Below are 19,742 nucleotides of genomic sequence, written 5' to 3' on the forward strand. Positions count from 1 at the left end.
GCAAATGTGTTTCATCCCTATCTGGTCAGCAATAATGTCAAGCTTCCAGTTATACTCTTTGTGGACGGCCATAAAACGCATTTAAATTTCCATTTGAGCCAACTTTGCACTCACCTTCAAATTGAGTTAATTGCATTGTATCCGAATGCTACAAGAATCCTTCAGCCCGCCGATGTAGCTGCTTTTAGACCTCTAAAGATGGGATGGAAAAAAACTGTCAGAAAATGGCAAAATGAGAATAATAATCAAGGCGTGACTAAATTGAATTTTGCTACTGTGCTTAATGAAACTGTCATAACCAGTTTAAGGCCTGAAATATTAGTGAACGGTTTTAAAGCCTGTGGCCTGTATCCATTTAACCCGGACGCGATTGATTATAATAAATGCCTCGGAGACAAGAACGAGAATGTCACATCGCAAAAAAATAAAATGATACCTGACTCTGCAATGCTAAGTTACGCAAAATTCAAAGAGATCATCGGAACAACTCTTTCCAACGACTTTGAAAACCGTAGTCAGAATTTGCCTTGTCAAAAGAGTAATGAACACTTGAATAAGTTGTTCCAAATATGGCAAGCATATCACGACGTGGAAGTTATGAGTACCACTAAAGAAGGAATAGACTCTTCAGTTGTTACATCGCAAAAAGGCGACAAAGCAGTACAAGTAGTAGATTTTCCTAATGTATCACCGCAAAGAAATGAAGAAGAGTGTGTTGCAGAGATAAATGACTTCAGTGAGCTAGCTTTAAAGACACGAGACTTTAAAGAAATAGAAGGTGCTTTATCTCTTGATATTACTTCCACCGTACCCGAGAAGTCAAAATTTGAGTCTACGCCTTCTGTGGTCACGGTGAAGTCAACTCTTGAGCTGTCAAGTCCACAAAGAAATGAACAAGGATGCGTTGAAGAAGATAGTGAGCTAGTTTTTCAAATACCAGACACATTTAATGAAACAGAAGATGCTTTATCACTAGATTCACTAGACCTTACTTCTCCTATACCCGGAACGTCCAAACCTGTCATGGTACAGTCGTCTGGTCTGTTGCCAAGTCCTAAAATTGTAAAAAGAAAATGTTCTTTAGGAGAATATTTAGCATACCCAGAGACGCCAGTAAGAAAATGGAAAAGGAAAACTGAAAGACAACCATATGCCATTAGCTCCCAAAATTATAAAGCTGCTCTACATTCTAAACAAGTAGAAAAAGAAAATTTGATAAAAGTAAAAGAAGAGAAGAAGTTAGTTAGAAATATGAAAAAAAAAGAAAAAACGAATAAAAAGACTGAAATTACAAATAAAAAAACTGTACAAGAAAATAAAAAACCAATCATAGATAACGCACAATTTATTATGAATGATCCGGGTGAAACTCAATATACTAAAGAAGGAAAAAAAAATCTGAAACGGAAAACAACAAACACGGGAAACAATGACCACCAAGAAGTTCAAAATTTTGAGCAACAATCTGAACCTATACTAAAAAAGATAAAAAAAGAAATGGGTGTTAAAAGTAAGGGCAAAAAGAGAACCAATAAGCAATTACCAGAGTCTAAACGGATAACCGTTTTAAGAGAAATAGTTATAAAGCCCGGTAAAAATAGTATTTGTGCAGTTTGTTGTACTAATATGAAAAAGAATACGAGCAGATTGACTTGCAGTTCCTGTTCGGCAAGTTTTCACGTGCGATGCATTCCACGGAAGCATAAGGAACATATACCCGACAGGACTGAATTAAATTTATTCATGTGCCATAATTGTTACATAGTGGAAGATTCTGGCAACAGTGACGATTCTGACTAATTTTATTTCAGCTAACCATATTTTTTTCAATAAAATGTTTATAATGTTCAATTTTATGTTGAAAGTCAAGTTAGACTGTGATTTATGATTTTAAGTTACTGGGCAATCACTGTGCTGTGGTACTGGCAATAACTGTGGGCTCTGGGCAATAACTGTACTTTTTACAATATTTTTATTTTGTTGCTTTGTTTTCTATGTCACGTAAGACTTAACTTAAAACTGTTAATTATCTATAGAAGGGTTTATTAGGTAATAAGAAAATAGCAATAAAAACGAAGTTACTACGTTATTTCTATGTTTTTTTTAATGTCATTCTGTTTGCGACCCTTAACTGGGCAATAGCTATACGGTTTACCCTACCATATTATTGTATTGTCATCAGAACTACATACAGCTGCCAATTTTCATGACGCTACAATCCTTGGAAGATGGTTAAATTAGAGATTCCATTACATAGTTACATACAGGTCGACCTAATAAAAGCTAGTTAAAAAGGAATACGTTTTAAATAAAAAATGTAGAAAGTGAGTTAAGTATCTTAGTTAGGTAGGTAAGGTAAACGTTCGAGTGCTCGACATGCTAGTGCCCAATAGATGACACCCTGCTGTCATCTCTATTGACAATGACTTAAGTTTCAAGATGACATGTAGGTACTGGGACCGCGTCGAGCACCATGTGCGTTTACCTATAAGTACTTACTTAGGTTGGTAATTAAGATGGAGTGAAACTTGTCGAGTAAAAGTTTACCGCATTGTATTCATATCAAAATACTAAACAACCCGTTTGTATGGCCTTCGCGTCGCAGTTTCTTATAGTATATGTTTATTAATGACCCAATTAAATTAATTACGCCTCCCGGCCCGGACACGTCATTAATCATGCATGAGCACGCGGTTGTCAAAAATACGAGGGCGTGTTCATCGATATTGTACCTTAATTTATAGGGCGTAAGGTTCTAAAATGCTTATGCTTCTGGGTAATATAGGTACGATTGCTGAAAATCGAAAATACGAGCGCAGAGGGCCTATCGTAAACACCGTGGAGTTCGCAAAGTTCGAGCTACTCTCTTTTACTCCAATTACGGCGTAATTAGAGTGACAGAGGTAATAGTTGCTCGAAATTTACGAACTTAGATTTTTGCGGTTATAGCCCTGGTTACGGGATTAGGTATAAAGCTAGGTGTTCATAAGTAAAGTCCCGTTGCGATAAAGAACTTTAACTACTACATATAGGGCATTACTTGGCCATGTTTTAGATTTTTACTTACCTAATACTTACTTACTTGGCTGGCGCGATGACCTAAAATGAGTCTTGGCCTCCAACACAAGAGCACGCCACTTTGCTCGGTCTTTACTTTTACACAACTTTTATTTAATTTGGTCATTCTTGTGTTATTTCTACTTAGGATCGAACAAAAGTGTCTCAAGATTTTTATTTCCAATTGTTCGTAGACTTATGAGTTATGACGTTAGGTAACGGAATAGACGGATCAAAAAGCAATTTTAAGACACTTTTTTAAACACAAAAAAGCTCGTGATTCTGAGTAGAGAAATAAGATAAATAACATAAACATTAAATAAAAGAAGTGTACCTGGTGTATAACTTGAAATAAAATGGCCCACCTAAGTTTGAAATGTTAATTGTTGACATTGTTGTGATGGTTGGGTATCGATTAAAGCTGAATGTGAACGTGTTTGCCGCGCCTAATGGACTCATTTGGTAGTTTTGGACATGCGTGGAACATTGATCAGGATTGAGAAATTGTCTGCATTTATTTATAATGGAGTATATGGAAACAGCAAACGAGAGCCTTTCAAAGTATAAGATCGATTGCAAGCAACAGCTCCCTGAACAAGAATCTTAAGTGGCATACCACAAAAGTGTTTACCTATTTGCAGAAATGTACCATGGTGTCCCGTTGTTTCCCATAAAGTTTTAAGTCATGACAATCCTGAAAAGTGACGCGTTTCTGAACCAAATGAATTATGACTAACGAAAATACGGGCAAACAATTCATTATGACTTACAACTTTTTGGGAAACAATAGAGACCCATGTAACATTTTGCCTGCGATTCTCCGTGTTAAATATGATGTGGAGATGTCAGCCAGTGGTCTCTTTAATTAGACCTCCTTAACAAGAACTTTTTTGGGTTCCGTAGCCAAATGGCAAAAAACGGAACCCTTATGGATACGTCATGTCTGTCTGTCTGTCTGTCTGTCCGTCCGTATGTCACAGCTACTTTTTTCCGAAACTATAAGAATTATACTGTTGAAACTTGGTAAGTATAGATATATTCTGTGAACCGCATTAAGATTTTCATACAAAAATAGAAAAAAAAACATTTTTTTTTAACGTTTTGACTTTATTAAACACTCTTTTAGTCAAGATTTTTTAGGGAGGTATATTTTTGAACATAAAATAAGGACGAGTGGCAGTTTTTCTATTCGCTCTCTCTCTCTCTGGTTTACAAGCACTACAGCAATAATCTTCCACTGGAAACACTGGAGATGTTTTCGTCCAAAACAGGAAAACTAAACAACAGTGGTATGTCGTGCATCATAAACCACATAGGAAGTTTTATTAATTCATACCAGAAAAATTATAGAAAACATCACAGTACCTGCGTACAGAAGAAAATACCGGATTTTTTCAAACACAAAATCAAGCCCATGAAGTCTAGCAGTAGAACTGTACAGAAAAAAATCTTTGATTTCTTCGATATACTACAGTCTAAACCGAACACTACTTTAGAGGAACAAAATGTGTTACAACCAAAATTGATTAACCAGTCCTGCAGACCTCAAATGTGTACAAATAATTCCTTTCGTGAATAACTTAACACTTTTACATCAAAACATAAGTGGTCTTCTGAGCAAAAAGGACACACTCGAATTATGTTTGCAAGAATTTAAGGAAAAAAACGTGCCAATAGACTTCATATGCCTATCTGAAACATTCATCAAATCAGGCGAAGAAAAAAATATCAGTGTAAAAGGATACAAAATGTGTGCTAGTTTTTCAAGACAAGGACATAAACGTGGTGGCGTATGTATATTGTCTAAAAGTTTTATTGAGTGTCGTGAACTATCCTTTTTAAAAGACTTCGCATGTGAAAAAGACTTCGAATGTTGTGGTATAGAAATCCCTAGGTGTAAATGCATCATAATTTGTATTTATAGGATACCTAAATCGAATATAGACATATTCTTCACTAACATTCAAAATATATTACATAGATTAGCTAAACGCAAGTCAACTAAAATAATTTTAACGGGAGATTTTAATATTAACACTCTCATAGATTATAAGGCGTCCCGTGAACTACGGGCTATATTACAGAATTACGGATTCCATCTCCACATTGATAAACCAACAAGAATGACTTCTTGTATAGACCACATAGTCAGTAACCTGTCAAATGTAAAAGCTGAAGTGCATGCTTTGGGCCTGTCTGACCACAATACGGGGCAGACTTTATGTTTTCAAGTAGATGATAAAGATGAGGAAATGGAATTTTGGTACATAAACAAACGTGATTTTTGTGAAGAAAATGTTAGGAAATTTTGTGATTGTTTACGCATTCTAAAATGGTCAGAGACATATGCGCAGAGTGACTTAAACAATGCTTTCAATAGTTTCCACGATACGTTCTCACTCTTCTATAATTTATGTTTCCCATTCATGAAAATTAAAATTAGTAACAAAGACAAAAAATCGAGCTGGATTACAAAAGGTATTCAGAAGTCCACGAGTACAAAAAGATATTTACGTTTTAAATACTACAAGACTAAAAATCCAGATGATAAGGCGATATACTATAGATATTCTAAAATACTAAAAAACTGTATAAAACACTCACAGAAGGAAGACAATCTTAAATACTTACGTACTGCTAAAAACGTTTGTAAGGCATCGTGGAACCTAATTAAAAACCAAAGGTATCAACGCCAACGAACAGAAATCGTCAAAATTAATAACAACGGCAATATTATTCATTGCAAAAAACAAATTTCCAACACATTTAATGATTTTTTTATTAACCTAACAAATAATGACTACGATCACAAAAAATATAAATTAGGTCTAGAGTCAAATCAAGCTACTATATTTCTCTATCCATGTCATGAAGAAGAACTCATTAAAATAGTAAAATCGCTGAAAAGTACAGGCTCTGTGGGACCTGACGGATTTTCTACGATCATCATAAAAAAGAGCATTGATACTTTTGCCTCGATACTATGTTTTTTGATAAATCTTTCATTTACAACTGGCACATTTCCAGATAGATTAAAAACCTCCATTATAAAGCCACTATACAAAAAAGACAACAAAGAGGACCTTAATAATTACAGACCTATAGCCTTATTATCTATTTTTTCGAAAATTTTTGAAAGAATAATGCATGCGAGGATTGTTTCTTTTTGCAATAGGCATGACATAATTAATACTCAACAAAGTGCTTTCCAAAAAGGTAAATCAACAACCTTAGCAGCATTTAACCTTGTTAAGATAATTACTGATAACATTGACAATAAAGTACCTGTAGTAACTGTTTTCTTTGATATGAGCAAGGCGTTTGATTTTGTATCTCATCATCGCCTGTTGCGAAAATGTGAACTGTATGGTCTCCGAGGATTAGCCTCGAGTTGGATAGAAAGCTACCTAAATAATCGAACTCAATTTGTGGCGATAGACGATATTAACGATAAAAAAATGATATGCTCTGCGAGATCTAACATTATGGAAAACAACAGAGGTGTACCCCAAGGCAGTGTCCTTGGGCCACTTTTGTTTCTACTGTATATTAACGACCTGCCTTCGGCTACAAGACACCATTGTTTACTCTTCGCTGATGACATATCTGTAGTTATACCATGTGATCATATTCAATTATATAATACGGACATAAACAATACGATTAATGACATTGTACAATGGATGGAATACAATAATTTGCAACCTAACCTGACTAAAACCAAATATATACAATTCTATAATAAAAAAGGACCAATTGATTTAAGTGTTAAATATAAAGGAATAGACATTATTGAATCAGAACAAATTTCATTCTTAGGCATACTATTAGATAAAAATTGCTCTTGGACACCACAAATACAGGAAAAATGTTGTAAAATTAATCGTTTTATCTATGTCCTTAAAAGATTAGCTACTACTGTTAATAAAGCTACCGCTCTTACTGCCTATCACGGTTACGTAGCTTCAGTTATTCGATACGGTCTTCTGTTATGGGGAAACGCAAAAGATATTAAGAGAGTCTTTATTTCTCAAAAAAAATGCGTTAGAGCAATATGTAACGTACCACCGCTGACACCTTGTAAAGACATATTCAAAAGCCTAAAAGTTCTAACATTGCCGTCTTTATATATACTAGAAGCGTGTAAATTTGTAAGGTTGCATCCTGAATTGTTTACAAAGTTGAGAAATGTGTGTAAATTCAATACAAGATATCCAAACAGGCTTGTAGTGACAAGTAATTATAACAGTAAGCTTTATAGCAAAAATTCTTACCTAATGGCCATAAAAATTTATAACCGTTTACCTAACGACATAAAAGAATTAACCTATGCAAGGTTTGTGTCAAAATTGCATAAGTGGTTATTGGAAAAAGCTTTTTATTCAGTACAGGAGTTATTTTTAGACATTTAAGAACTATTTTTATTCTTATTTTATTATAGTTGACTTTTACTTAATTTGAAATATTTTATCAAGATTTATATTAGTGATTTATATTTGCCACTGTAATGCGATGGTGAGTTTATGATATTATGTAAATAGTTTGTAAATAATGTATAGTACAATATAGGTTAAAACAAAACATAATTTGCATGCCTAGATTATTGGCGAAATGTGCTGAACTCGCTAAATTGCATGTTACTACCTAATTTCTGTACCTACCACATTTCTAGCAAATAAATTTCTATTTCTATTTCTATTTCTATTTCTATTTCCCTTTTCTCTGCCCCAATCCAACCTTACAGCTTCTATTGGTTAATTGAGGTTTCTATAAAACCAAACTCAATCCTAACGATCAAAAATCCTGACTTGTCCTGATCCTTACCCTGATTGGGGAAATCGTATGGCAACCCTATGCGTATACCTTTTACGCTTATAAAATAAATGTGGAAATGACTACCACTAATAGTCATGAAACCGCGGTAGGTAACGTATAATGTGATCTAAGTTAGTATGATTCCCACACGGCGCGCACATTCCGACACGCAGCGGAACTGCGTGCGCACATGTACAGATCGAATATCAACTAAACCGCCTGTCAGGGGGCCTAGCCAAGATGACAATCGTACATCGAAAAAATGTATCTGTAATTCTGTATGATAGATGATACGAAATGTCACGTAACTATGCCTATAGACTATAGGTACTATTTAAGTTCGAATGCTGCTATTCTATAGTTGAGGTTGAATTGAAGCAGAGAGCTAATACCTACCTACGTAACATCATCAATTCATCACCAAAAATGACACTAATGTATTGCGAGTTCATATCGTTATTCCGTTTCGGCACTAATGGCCAGTCTTGGATGCGGCGATGTCTTGATAAAGTGATAACTGATAACCGCCTAAGAGAGACCCCACAGCAGCGTTTCCCGAGCGTCGGCGTCTAGTCAAATCTATGACTGCTGCTCGACGCACCGTTGGCGCAACTGCGTAGCGACACCTTTTTCATAGCGCTGAGACGCCGACTCTTAAAAGACGCCAGTGTGGGGTCAATTAATTTAGAGACCTATCTTAATATGACGTCAAGCTTTGGGTTGGGACTCGGTACGAGTAGGTAACTTTCATTGTTATTCCAGTTACGCTTTAAGGCATTCACGAATACATTCATTTAATACTGTCTACATGCACCTATACGAGTATATAGGTACCGTAAAACGGGGTGAGTAGGTTTCGCGGGGAGAGGTGGGTTATGAATGGGGAGAGAAGGTTTGAGAGGGGGGTGAGAAGGGATTTTAAGGCTACTGCTACAAAAATAATGTATTCCAATTTAAAATGGAGCTATAGTAATACGCATAATAAAAAAAAGCGGCCAAGTGCGAGTCGGACTCGCCCATGAAGGGTTCCGTATTTAGGCGATTTATGACGTATAAAAAAAACTACTTACTAGATCTCGTTCAAACCAATTTTCGGTGGAAGTTTACATGGTAATGTACATCATATATTTTTTTTAGTTTTATCATTCTCTTATTTTAGAAGTTACAGGGGGGGGGGGGGACACACATTTTACCACTTAGGAAGTGTCTCTCGCGCAAACTATTCAGTTTAGAAAAAAATGATATTAGAAACCTCAATATCATTTTTGAAGACCTATCCATAGATACCCCACACGTATGGGTTTGATGAAAAAAAAAATTTTGAGTTTCAGTTCGAAGTATGGGGAACCCCAAAAATTTATTGTTTTTTTTTCTATTTTTGTGTGAAAATCTTAATGCGGTTCACAGAATACATCTACTTACCAAGTTTCAACAGTATAGTTCTTATAGTTTCGGAGAAAAGTGGCTGTGACCAGGGATCGGATACCGGTATTTTTTGTATGGGAACGGAAACGGTATTTTTTCGTTCTTTGCTAATTACTTCATTTTTAATTGAGCAATCTAATAATATGAAGTCGTAACCTAAAAACACAACTGAGTCCTACATTTCGACTATAAAATAATTCGAAAAATATGGTTATTTCTAAGTTTTTGCAAAAAACCGGTTCCGATCCCTGGCTGTGACATACGGACGGACAGACAGACGGACAGACGGACAGACAGACAGACAGACATGACGAATCTATAAGGGTTCCGTTTTTTGCCATTTGGCTACGGAACCCTAAAAACGATCCAACAATCTTCCAAAATCACCTTTGTATGAAAACCCCTCTAACCCCAAATACGAGGCACTACGGGGTGAGGTGGGTTTTCCTCTTTATCGTCAAAGTTATGAAATGGAACTACCCAAAATAAAATAAAAACTAAAATAAAAACGTCCGGAACACTTATTATATACACCATTCAGTTTTCATATGTAAAAATAAAATGTTATCGATGTTTGAATTTCAGTTTTGACCCTACTCACCCCATTTTACGGTACCTACTTATTTGGAAGTATAATTCTGATAGATCCACCGACAGGATCTTAATAATACCTAATATACAAACATCGTTTTCATGAATGAAATGCTGATGCGCCGACGCGACTGATTCTATTGGTGTTTCCAATTTTTGAGTAGGTACCTGTAGAACTTGTTTTAAGCATTTTCTTAACGTTTTTTCGTTTTTTGTAGAACTTGTTTTAAACCCTTCTTAACAGTCTTAACACCCTTGAAGGTATGATTGTACATTCCTTAGAAGCGAAAATTAATTAGTAAATTTTCTTCTTTCCAGCCCAAATGTCGATGGAGAGCATGGTGATGGGCGGCGTGGGCGTGGGCGGCGTCGGCTCCGTGGGCGGCGGCGTCTCCTCCATGGGCGGCTTCCAGCTCGTGCGTGAACCTTCGTCCGGGGCCTTGCTCCTGCTCCCCGCCCCACCAGACCTACCACACACCGTCGTCTGGGGCGGCATGCCTTACCCTTCCACCCCCTTGCTACTTCCTCCAGCTCCTCACCCTTCACATCACCTACAGCTACTCTCTGGTGACCTCCTCGCTTCCACAGCCACCTTACAACACACACATACGCACTCGACAAGGCTGGTGACATTAGCACCGGCCCCAGCCCAACATAAGCCAGACAACAGGAAACCTATCATGCAACCTCTTATAACTCCTCACGCTTTAATAAAGATAGAAGCCGAACCGCAGGAAAAACCGCCACCAACCTTCGCTCCGGAGCCCGTACCACAACCGATGTTAGCAACGCATTTGTATTACCAGCCGGATTTCACTGAACAGGCTTGCAGAAGCCAAGCGACGTCGCCGGCCGCACCGCCTACACCGCCTCCCGATAACCATGAAGCTCCAGCACATAAAGACGCTTCTAATCAAACGGATCATATTGATGATGATGATGATTCTCCTAATCATGCTGATGAGGATGAAAGAGACGTCGCTTGTGTCGGTGTCGCTCATTTCCCCGAAGAAACACCGTTACACATGCCATTGCTTCAGCCTTCTCGGATAGACAGCGCCGAGGAATCATCCTCTGAAGCCTTAGCAACTTCTGCTGTAGTTGGAGCAGTAGAGAAAGCGATACATGCTATCGAAAGAGACGAAGCATTAGAAAATAGCTCCAGCAGCAGCATTTCTAACGATTTAGTAATCGATACAGCCAGTACGTCGCCCGTTCCACCACAACCGGCAAGGTCCGTGGTAGATGTCAGCGGCTTAGAGCTACTATCGAATAGTATCGAACAGTTTGAGAGAACTACTCCTGCAAGCATGCCGAGTTTAGACCCGGCTCCTCTGACTGTTGATACTAGAACTACAACAAATATTATGATCAAATCAAGCCCTAAATCGCCGCCGCGCACAGATGCGGAACCTCAAAGGAGATTCGAGTTTCCTCCAGGGGAAGCGAGCACAAGCGAGCGAGCGAAGCCATCGTTAGACGGACTGGGTCTGCTGTGTGCTCTCGCTGAACAAAGATTCATGGAGGAGGTCGAAAGCCCTCCCACTAATCTGTCCACGTCTTCCCGTCCATTCATCAAAAGCGAGATCCTGAGCCCAACGGAACCTCATGTACCGACCGAGTCCAAGAAAGACCGGAGCCGAAGGGACTCGTCAGCGGAACGGCGGAGGAAACGAAGCCGCGATCGGGAGGAGCGACATCGCCATAAGATAGACAAGATGCGTCGCTATAAGAGAGAGAAAGATGAAACTAGGACTAGCGGAGGAGAGTTAGAGGCGAGTTTAAGACGCGTTACAGCCTGTCCGTGTGGCAGCTCGCCCTGTTCGCACACAGCGGCCGTACCTTCAGCGCACGCTCTTGTCAACGCCATGGAAAAAGACCTGCGCGAAAGATTACATGAGCTTCAACGCCAATGTGACGAGAAACGAGCCCAACTCAGCGCTATGACACCTCCCTTGCCCGCCCTACCCGCTTTATCCACCCCTCCTACTCCTTCCACGCCTTCACCCATGGGAGCTCCATCCCCAGACTCCGACAGAGGTTCGTCTAAAAAGCGCAAAGTCGGCCGCCCCCGTAAAGTATCAAGCCCAGACTCCACCGAAACCATTGTTGCCAAAAAACCCAAGTCTAAGAGCAGTCTAGTCGGCTACTTACTAGCCAAAGGCAAACTGAAAGGCGGCATAGTGTGTTCTAGAGGAGAACCTTCCAGGGAGGAAAGCCGGACAAGCAAAGTCCGTCCGAAGTTGAAAGCGGAGCCGATTTTGAAAGTATACTCCGAAGAGGAAGAAACCGAGTGGGGTCTGAATAGATCAGCAAGCTCGTCCATGGAGAGTTTAAACGAAGTTCGACAGAAAAATAGAGAAAAGGTTGATAGATTAGTGCGGAAACATTCAAGAGATGATATGCCTGAGTTGGAATTCGCTATGCGACGCGCAAGTGCTTCCAGTGATAGTGAAAAAGAGCGTCGACGTGCAAAGAAGCGACGAAAGAGTTTGAAGTCTAAAGAGCGTGAGGAAGCGAAGGAACCAGTTATTGAATCACAACCCGCTCCTGTATCAAAGTGTACGTTGACTGAAGATAAGTTGGACAGCAATCCGCGGGTGCTCACGGCTATGGGAGGGCTGTTCTATGCGGGGAAACTGAGCGCGGTGACGGCCCCTGACGTGTACGCCATTACCCTCGACGGGGAGAGGGGGAACAAACCGCATATACTGTCTAGAGAGGAGACGCTAAGAGATGCGGTAAGTAATTTCTTAATTTTTTATTGTACCCTAATTTTTCTCTTCTAGTGTCCCATTTCTGGATTTTCTGGGAATGAAATTCTACATTTTTAGGGTTCCGTACCTCAAAAGGAAAAAACGGAACCCTTATAGGATCACTCGTGCGTCTGTCTGTCCGTCTTTCACAGCCTATTTTCTCCGAAACTACTGGACCAATTAAGTTGAAATTTGGCTCACATATGTAAGTTTGTGACCCAAAGACAGACGTGTAACGTAAATAAATTAATTTTAAATATGGAGGCCATTTTTGGGGGGTAAATGAGCAAATTAAAAAATAAAGTTTTTCAAACTATATCGTGTTACGTATCAAATGAAAGAGCTCATTGTAAGAATCTCAAATATATATTTTTTTATAATTTTAGGATAAATAGTTTAGCAGTTATTGAAATAGGCAAAAAAACACCATTCCCCGCGTTTATCTCCGAAACTACTGGGCCTAACATTTTGAAAAAAATACACAAAATAGTTCTTCATCTATAGATGACAGGAAAACCTATTAGAAATGTGCAATCAAGCGTGAGTCGAACTTAATGTACGGAACCCTTGGACCGCGAGTCCGACTAGCACTTGGCCCGTTTTTAGGGTTCCGTAGCCAAATGGCAAAAAACGGAACCCTTATAGATTCGTCATGTCTGTCTGTCTGTCTGTCTGTCCGTCTGTCCGTCTGTCTGTCCGTCCGTATGTCACAGCCACTTTTCTCCGAAACTATAAGAACTATACTGTTGAAACTTGGTAAGTAGATGTATTATGTAAACCGCATTAAGATTTTCACACAAAAATAGAAAAAAAACAATAAATTTTTGGGGTTTCCCATACTTCGAACTGAAACTCAAAAATTTTTTTTTCATCAAACCCATACGTGTGGGGTATCTAGGGATAGGTCTTCAAAAATGATATTGAGGTTTCTAATATCATTTTTTTTTAAACTGAATAGTTTGCGCGAGAGACACTTCCAAAGTGGTAAAATGTGTGTCCCCCCCCCTGTAACTTCTAAAATAAGAGAATGATAAAACTAAAAAAAATATATGATGTACATTACCATGTAAACTTCCACCGAAAATTGGTTTGAACGAGATCTAGTAAGTAGTTTTTTTTTATACGTCATAAATCGCCTAAATACGGAACCCTTCATGGGCGAGTCCGACTCGCACTTGGCCGCTTTTTTTTAAAGAAATTTCTTCCAAAAAGATAAACCCTATCATCTAGCTGACGAAAATTCTTCGTTTCCAGATCCTGGAAGTATCTCCATCGTCCGTCTCCGAGCTGGCGTCCGGCACGCGAGTGTGCGCCTACTGGTCCCAGCAATACCGGTGCTTATACCCTGGCACTGTCGCCATGTCGTCTCCGGACCCTCACCTGGACAAGTTCGTGGCTGTTGAGTTCGATGATGGGGATTCAGGACGTATTGCTATTGAAGATATAAGGTTCTTGGAGCCTAACTATCCTGTTGTTGGTTAGTACACACTTTTATCTCTTGCTACGATTAAGATTTATCTCCTTTAAGTACCACTCCTAATTTTAAAAAGATCTTAACAATATGTGTAACATAACTGGTGCATAATTAGTTGGATTTAGAGTTTCATTTCTCCACTACCTGAAGGTTGTCTGGAAGAGATCACTCTTTAGCGATAAGGCCGCCTCTTGTTTACCTCTGTCTTTATGTATTATGTGTGTTTCCTTGTAAATTTATTTTGAGGTTGTGCAATAAAGAGGATTTTTGTATTGTATTGTGCATTTGAATGTTCATAGACCGAAACTAATCCAATAATTTTGCACTTTCAGTATACGAAAACCCACTATTCACTCTTGGAAAGCGAAGAAGAAATACCAGCGCAAATAGCACCGAAGATAAGAAACCTCCCACCACCAGCACCGACAAACCTGCGGTATCCACTCAACAGGAAGAGGAAGACAGGAGGGACAGGAAAAAGCTCAAGAAACACAGGAAAGAGAAACTCAAACGCCTGTCTGAAGACGATCCGGTCGGATCCGCAGATTACGTCAAAAAGAAGAAAAAGAAACACAAGTGCTGCGAAGAACATTGCAAACATAGAAGGCACCACAAGAAACACCGAAAACACAGAAAGAGACATCATTCTGACAGCAAAGAGAGTTCATCCGGTGACGATCAGAATAAGAAATCATCGTCAGATTATTCCAAATCTAACGAAGACTCTGGAGATTCCAACGATAGATTGTCCACTTTAATAGCAATGGAGAAATCGCCGGATGATAAGATGAAGACGGTGATCAAGAAAGCGGTGTTGACGAAGAGTCCTCTGGTGAAGACGGCGGTGCTGGAGTTCAGTAATCTGGGGAAGGTGGTGGTGAAGAAAGATGAAAAGGATAATTTGAAGGACAGCGGGATTGGACTCGAGGAGGAGCCGACGGCGTCGACTAGCGATGTCGCTAAGAAGGTAATGTTGTTTTATATCTTGTAAGTACAGGGTGGCCAAATAAGAGGTAGGTATACACTTTATTTTTGAAATTTTATTCTATAAAACATAAAAAATATTAAGTATTCCTTGTTAAATATAATATGTAGGGTCAGCAATTACACATGGAAAATTAATGTCGGACAAATGTCCACCAGCAGCATGGCAGATGCGAACTATTTTCATCGCGTTTTTCATCACTTTTTCACACATTTCTGGCGTTATCTCAGCGACAGTGTTTCGAATATTTTGTTTTAATTGCTGAAGGTTCGTTGGCCTATTAGCATAGACACGTCCCTTTAGATAGCCCCACAGAAAAAAGTCAGGAGCTGTTAAATCAGGCGATCTTGGGGGCCAGTCAATGTCACCGTTTCTCGAAATTAATCGACCGAGAAACGTTATTTTTAATGTTTCTATTGTTTTTAATGATTAAAACACGTTGTTCCGTCGTAAAACGCTCCATAATAAATTTGCCGTATCTACACAAACGAATTTTCATGCAATAACTGTCATATTTACCGCCAAAATAAAATGGCGGCAAAAAAAAGTTGTATACCTCTAAGTTGGCCACCCTGTATTTTTGTTGATTTCTCTGTCTTTGTTGTTTTTTGGTTATTTAAGATTGGAGCACCAGAAGTTTGATTAATAGATTACCTAATATGGAACGTTAGCTCAACCTCGGGAGGTAAACCGCCTGTTGTTACCTCTGTCTTCATGTATGTATTATGTGGGTTTGTCTGTAAATGTTTTATTGAGGTCGTGCAATAAGGAGGATGTGTATCGTAAATGGTTTAATGTAAAAGTATGAATGTTTCGTGGTGCCTATCTTGTTACTTCTGCTTATTTTGCAATTTCCAAGTTTGATTCGTTGCATGCCTTGTCGGTAGTAATAGTTACGCCTTTATTTCAAGTTTTGCGATATTTTAACGGAGTTTCTACTTAAGAATGGGTGTCGACCTGGCGGTTTAGGCGCATAAGGCCCATCAGATTCGTAGTCGTAGTTCATTGGACTCGCTTGCTGAATTTGCCTGCTGTATTCGCTCGTTTCGTTTTTGATTTCAAGGGGCTAATTATGAGTCCCGGGAGCCTGGCTCTCCTCGGCTCTCGAATACATACGTGTCGACAGACGAAGAGACCACACCTATAGAGCCTTTAATGGTTCGGGACGTGCCGTATTGTATTCACATCCTGTCCGCAGCGCCATGTAAGGGCTGGTTATTGAAACGACGACATCTTGGAAGTGTTTTTATTCATATAGCGCTATCTCTTTCTAACCTAAGTGTTTTTACATACGTCTGTCCTTATTACTCTAGTGTGGTTATTAACTATCGAATGAGCGTATTATGGTTCGACCTAAATATCGACTTTGCCCTTACACGTATTTACTCAAACCCTTTATATTCCAGAAGAGCAAGAAACGCACGGTGTCGGGCGCGTCGGTAGGCTCGGAGGGGGGCGGGGGCGGCGCGGGGGTGAGCAAGATGGCCGCCTTCCTGCCCGGCGCCGCGCTGTGGCGGTGGCGCGGCGCGCCCTACCGCCGCACCGCGCGGCCTAGGCACAGGAAGCTTTTCTACCGCGCCATTGCCAGGGGGGAGGAGATACTCAACGTGAGTACACCGAACATTCTCAGGGTTTTCCTAATTGACAAGAAATTTTACATAAAAAAAAATAAAAAAAAAATCATTTATTTCGGACCATAAAATCCATAGTTACAGCTAAATTACATTAAAATAAAATTAAAATTTAAAACAAATTATACAAATAAAATATTACAATGAAATCATACAAATAAAATATTACAATAAACACCTAATATATATTACAATTTACTAAATTTATTATTGAGGCTAACGTGCATGGGGGATAGGGTTGCCAGATCAAAAGACGCTATTATCGGGAAAAAATATAAATTTTACGGGATTTTGGGCCTTAAGTCGGGAAAAAATACCATTCAAATTAAATTAATTGTATTAAAAACAACGATATTTTACATTATTGGCACTACGTCAGCTGCTCTGCCCGATCTCGCCACGCGCGCCGGGGCGCGCGCGCTGACGGGCTCGACGCGGGTCGCTCGCTCGCTCGACGACAGTTCGGAACTTGAAATTATTGTTTTATAACGTGAAGCTGTTTTTCGGGACAATTTTCACTTTGTCGGGAATCGGGAACACATGCTAAAAATCGGGAAAATCCCGCCGAATCCCGACCATCTGGCAACCCTAATGGGGGACCAGTGCTTCAGAAGGCCGCTGTCCCACCTGTTAGCCGCGACGTCCAGGAGGCTGTGGCGGCTGCCGCGTACCCCACCAAGCATCGCGGCGCAACGCTTGCGGAGCGTGGCGTGGAAACCGTCCACGCTCGCATCCGCAAACATCCCGGACGCGCTGCAGTATCGCGGCAGCCGCAACACCACCCTGAACGCATCGTTGTACTGGACCCGCAGAGCGTTTAGCGATCGCTGGGTATATCTGGTCCATAGGCTGCAGGTATACAGCGATGTACGGTACGCTCTAAACAGAGTTATTTTTACATTTTTGATGGACAGAGTGTTCCCGGTCCCGGCCGAAACGCTGGGGCGCTATGCTATACCGCGAGATTCGTAATCCTTATGCTCCCGTGTCATGCTCATAGTTTATTTGCAGGTGGGCGAAGCGGCAGTGTTCCTGTCGACGGGCCGACCGGATCGCCCGTACATCGGGCGAATCGAGGCGCTCTGGGAGGCTCGCGGAGCTATGGCCGTGCGGGTGCGATGGTTCTACCATCCCGAGGAGACTACGGGCTGCCAGCCTTTGCACTACCCGGTAAGACTGTCTAGGCTTAGGTCATCCTTCCCAACTAGTTGGTACAGCCAGGTAGACCAGATCGTCCATACATTGGACGAATCGAGGCGCTCTGGGAGGCTCCAGGAGCTATGGCCGTGCGGGTGCGGTGGTTCTACCATCCCGAGGAGACTACGGGCTGCCAGCCTTTGCACTACCCGGTAAGACTGTCTAGACTTAGGTCATCCTTCCCAGCTAGTTGGTACAGCCAGGTAGACCAGATCGTCCATACATTGGACGAATCGAGGCGCTCTGGGAGGCTCCAGGAGCTATGGCCGTGCGGGTGCGGTGGTTCTACCATCCCGAGGAGACTACGGGCTGCCAGCCTTTGCACTACCCGGTAAGACTGTCTAGACTTAGGTCATCCTTCCCAACTAGTTGGTACAGCCAGGTAGACCAGATCGTCCATACATTGGACGAATCGAGGCGCTCTGGGAGGCTCCAGGAGCTATGGCCGTGCGGGTGCGGTGGTTCTACCATCCCGAGGAGACTACGGGCTGCCAGCCTTTGCACTACCCGGTAAAACTATGTAGACTTAGTTATTTACCCTTCCAGACCGATTGATACAGCAGATAGAATTGATCATCCATACATTGGTCGAATTTAAGCGCTCTGGGAAGCACGCGGAGCTATCGCTGTACGAGTGCGATGGTTCTACCATGTTGGACAGATAGATACAGCTGGTAGACAGAATTGTCCATACATTACGGGTATTAATTGTAGGCACGTGGTGTTGTTAAAAAATTAAATTACACTTATAGCCATTCCTAAAACTCACTTAAGTTAGTCTAGAGTTCTACATTGATATTCGTACATCTATCTTAATACAAGCTAGCGACAATAGCGACGCAATAGGCAGCTCGCTGTCATAGATAAAGTATTGTACTCGTGTGAACTTTTTATGAAAATTGCTTCCTTCGTTCCAGCATAACACATTCGTGTCGTGTTTAATCCTCTTCATTATGTATCAGTTGCATAAACAACGGTTTTACTTTATGAATTTTAGCCCTTCTTTCGCGCTTAAAGCCCTTGCTACACGGTCGCCGACAAGCCCCTCAGACCGCGTGGCCGTGTCTGGACGGACCGTGTAGACAGTTGTTTCCAACAAAATTTGACCAAAACTGACCAAGGACAGACCAAGGTCAGACGGTTAGAAGGCTTGTCGGCGACCGTGTAGCAAGGGCTTTACTTATCTGCTCCGTTTCTTTTTCCAGGGCGGCCTATTCGAGTCCCCGCACACGGACGAGAACGACGTCCAGACTATCTCGCACAAGTGCGAGGTTCTGCCCCTCGCACAGTACCAGGCTCGCATGGGCGACGACCCGGCGCGCTACTCCAGCGTGTACGACAACAACGATGTGTACTATCTAGCGGGACATTACGATCCGACGCAGCAGACGTTGAATATGGAGGCAGATATACCCATTAAAAGTGTTTAGAACGATCTAGAGTCAAATATCGAGAAATATTGACAGTGAGACTAAGATTTGAGGGTGCGTTAAAAACTAGGCGATTCAAATTAAGTCGGTTAATCCAATAATACCGTTCAACTCATGCAATTTTAAAGCCTACTAAGCCAACGTCAAAATTCATTAGAAGAGAGTAGAGAACCATTGGAAGAGTCACAGGCGAATGATGTTAAAATGATCGGAAAGTGACATTTTGAAACGGTGGCGTACTTATACATATATTTTGTAACGATATGTCCACACCATCTCGCAAAAGTGCGAGGTCCTTCCCGTACGCTATGGGAGTGTATCATCGCGTCAACGACCGCCTCGGTTCGGTTGGTTCTTGTCAAATGAATAATTATTTCCAAA

General features: G+C 40.6%; 1 protein-coding gene across 1 annotated transcript in view; it reads left to right on the top strand.

Annotated features, from left to right (window-relative positions):
- Positions 1 to 19,426, top strand: part of LOC134651239 (protein winged eye) — a 151,480-nt gene extending 132,054 nt beyond the window's left edge. Inside the window, exons 9-14 of the mRNA XM_063506303.1 lie at positions 10,207 to 12,629; positions 13,899 to 14,121; positions 14,451 to 15,085; positions 16,510 to 16,710; positions 17,746 to 17,904; positions 19,137 to 19,426. Coding sequence (XP_063362373.1) covers positions 10,207 to 12,629; positions 13,899 to 14,121; positions 14,451 to 15,085; positions 16,510 to 16,710; positions 17,746 to 17,904; positions 19,137 to 19,361 — 3,866 coding nt within the window. The 3' untranslated portion in view covers positions 19,362 to 19,426. The remainder of the gene's footprint in view (positions 1 to 10,206; positions 12,630 to 13,898; positions 14,122 to 14,450; positions 15,086 to 16,509; positions 16,711 to 17,745; positions 17,905 to 19,136) is intronic.
- Positions 19,427 to 19,742: the final 316 nt, after the last annotated feature.

Source organism: Cydia amplana, chromosome 9 (assembly GCF_948474715.1).
Source record: "Cydia amplana chromosome 9, ilCydAmpl1.1, whole genome shotgun sequence".
Taxonomy (NCBI): Eukaryota; Metazoa; Arthropoda; class Insecta; order Lepidoptera; family Tortricidae; genus Cydia; species Cydia amplana.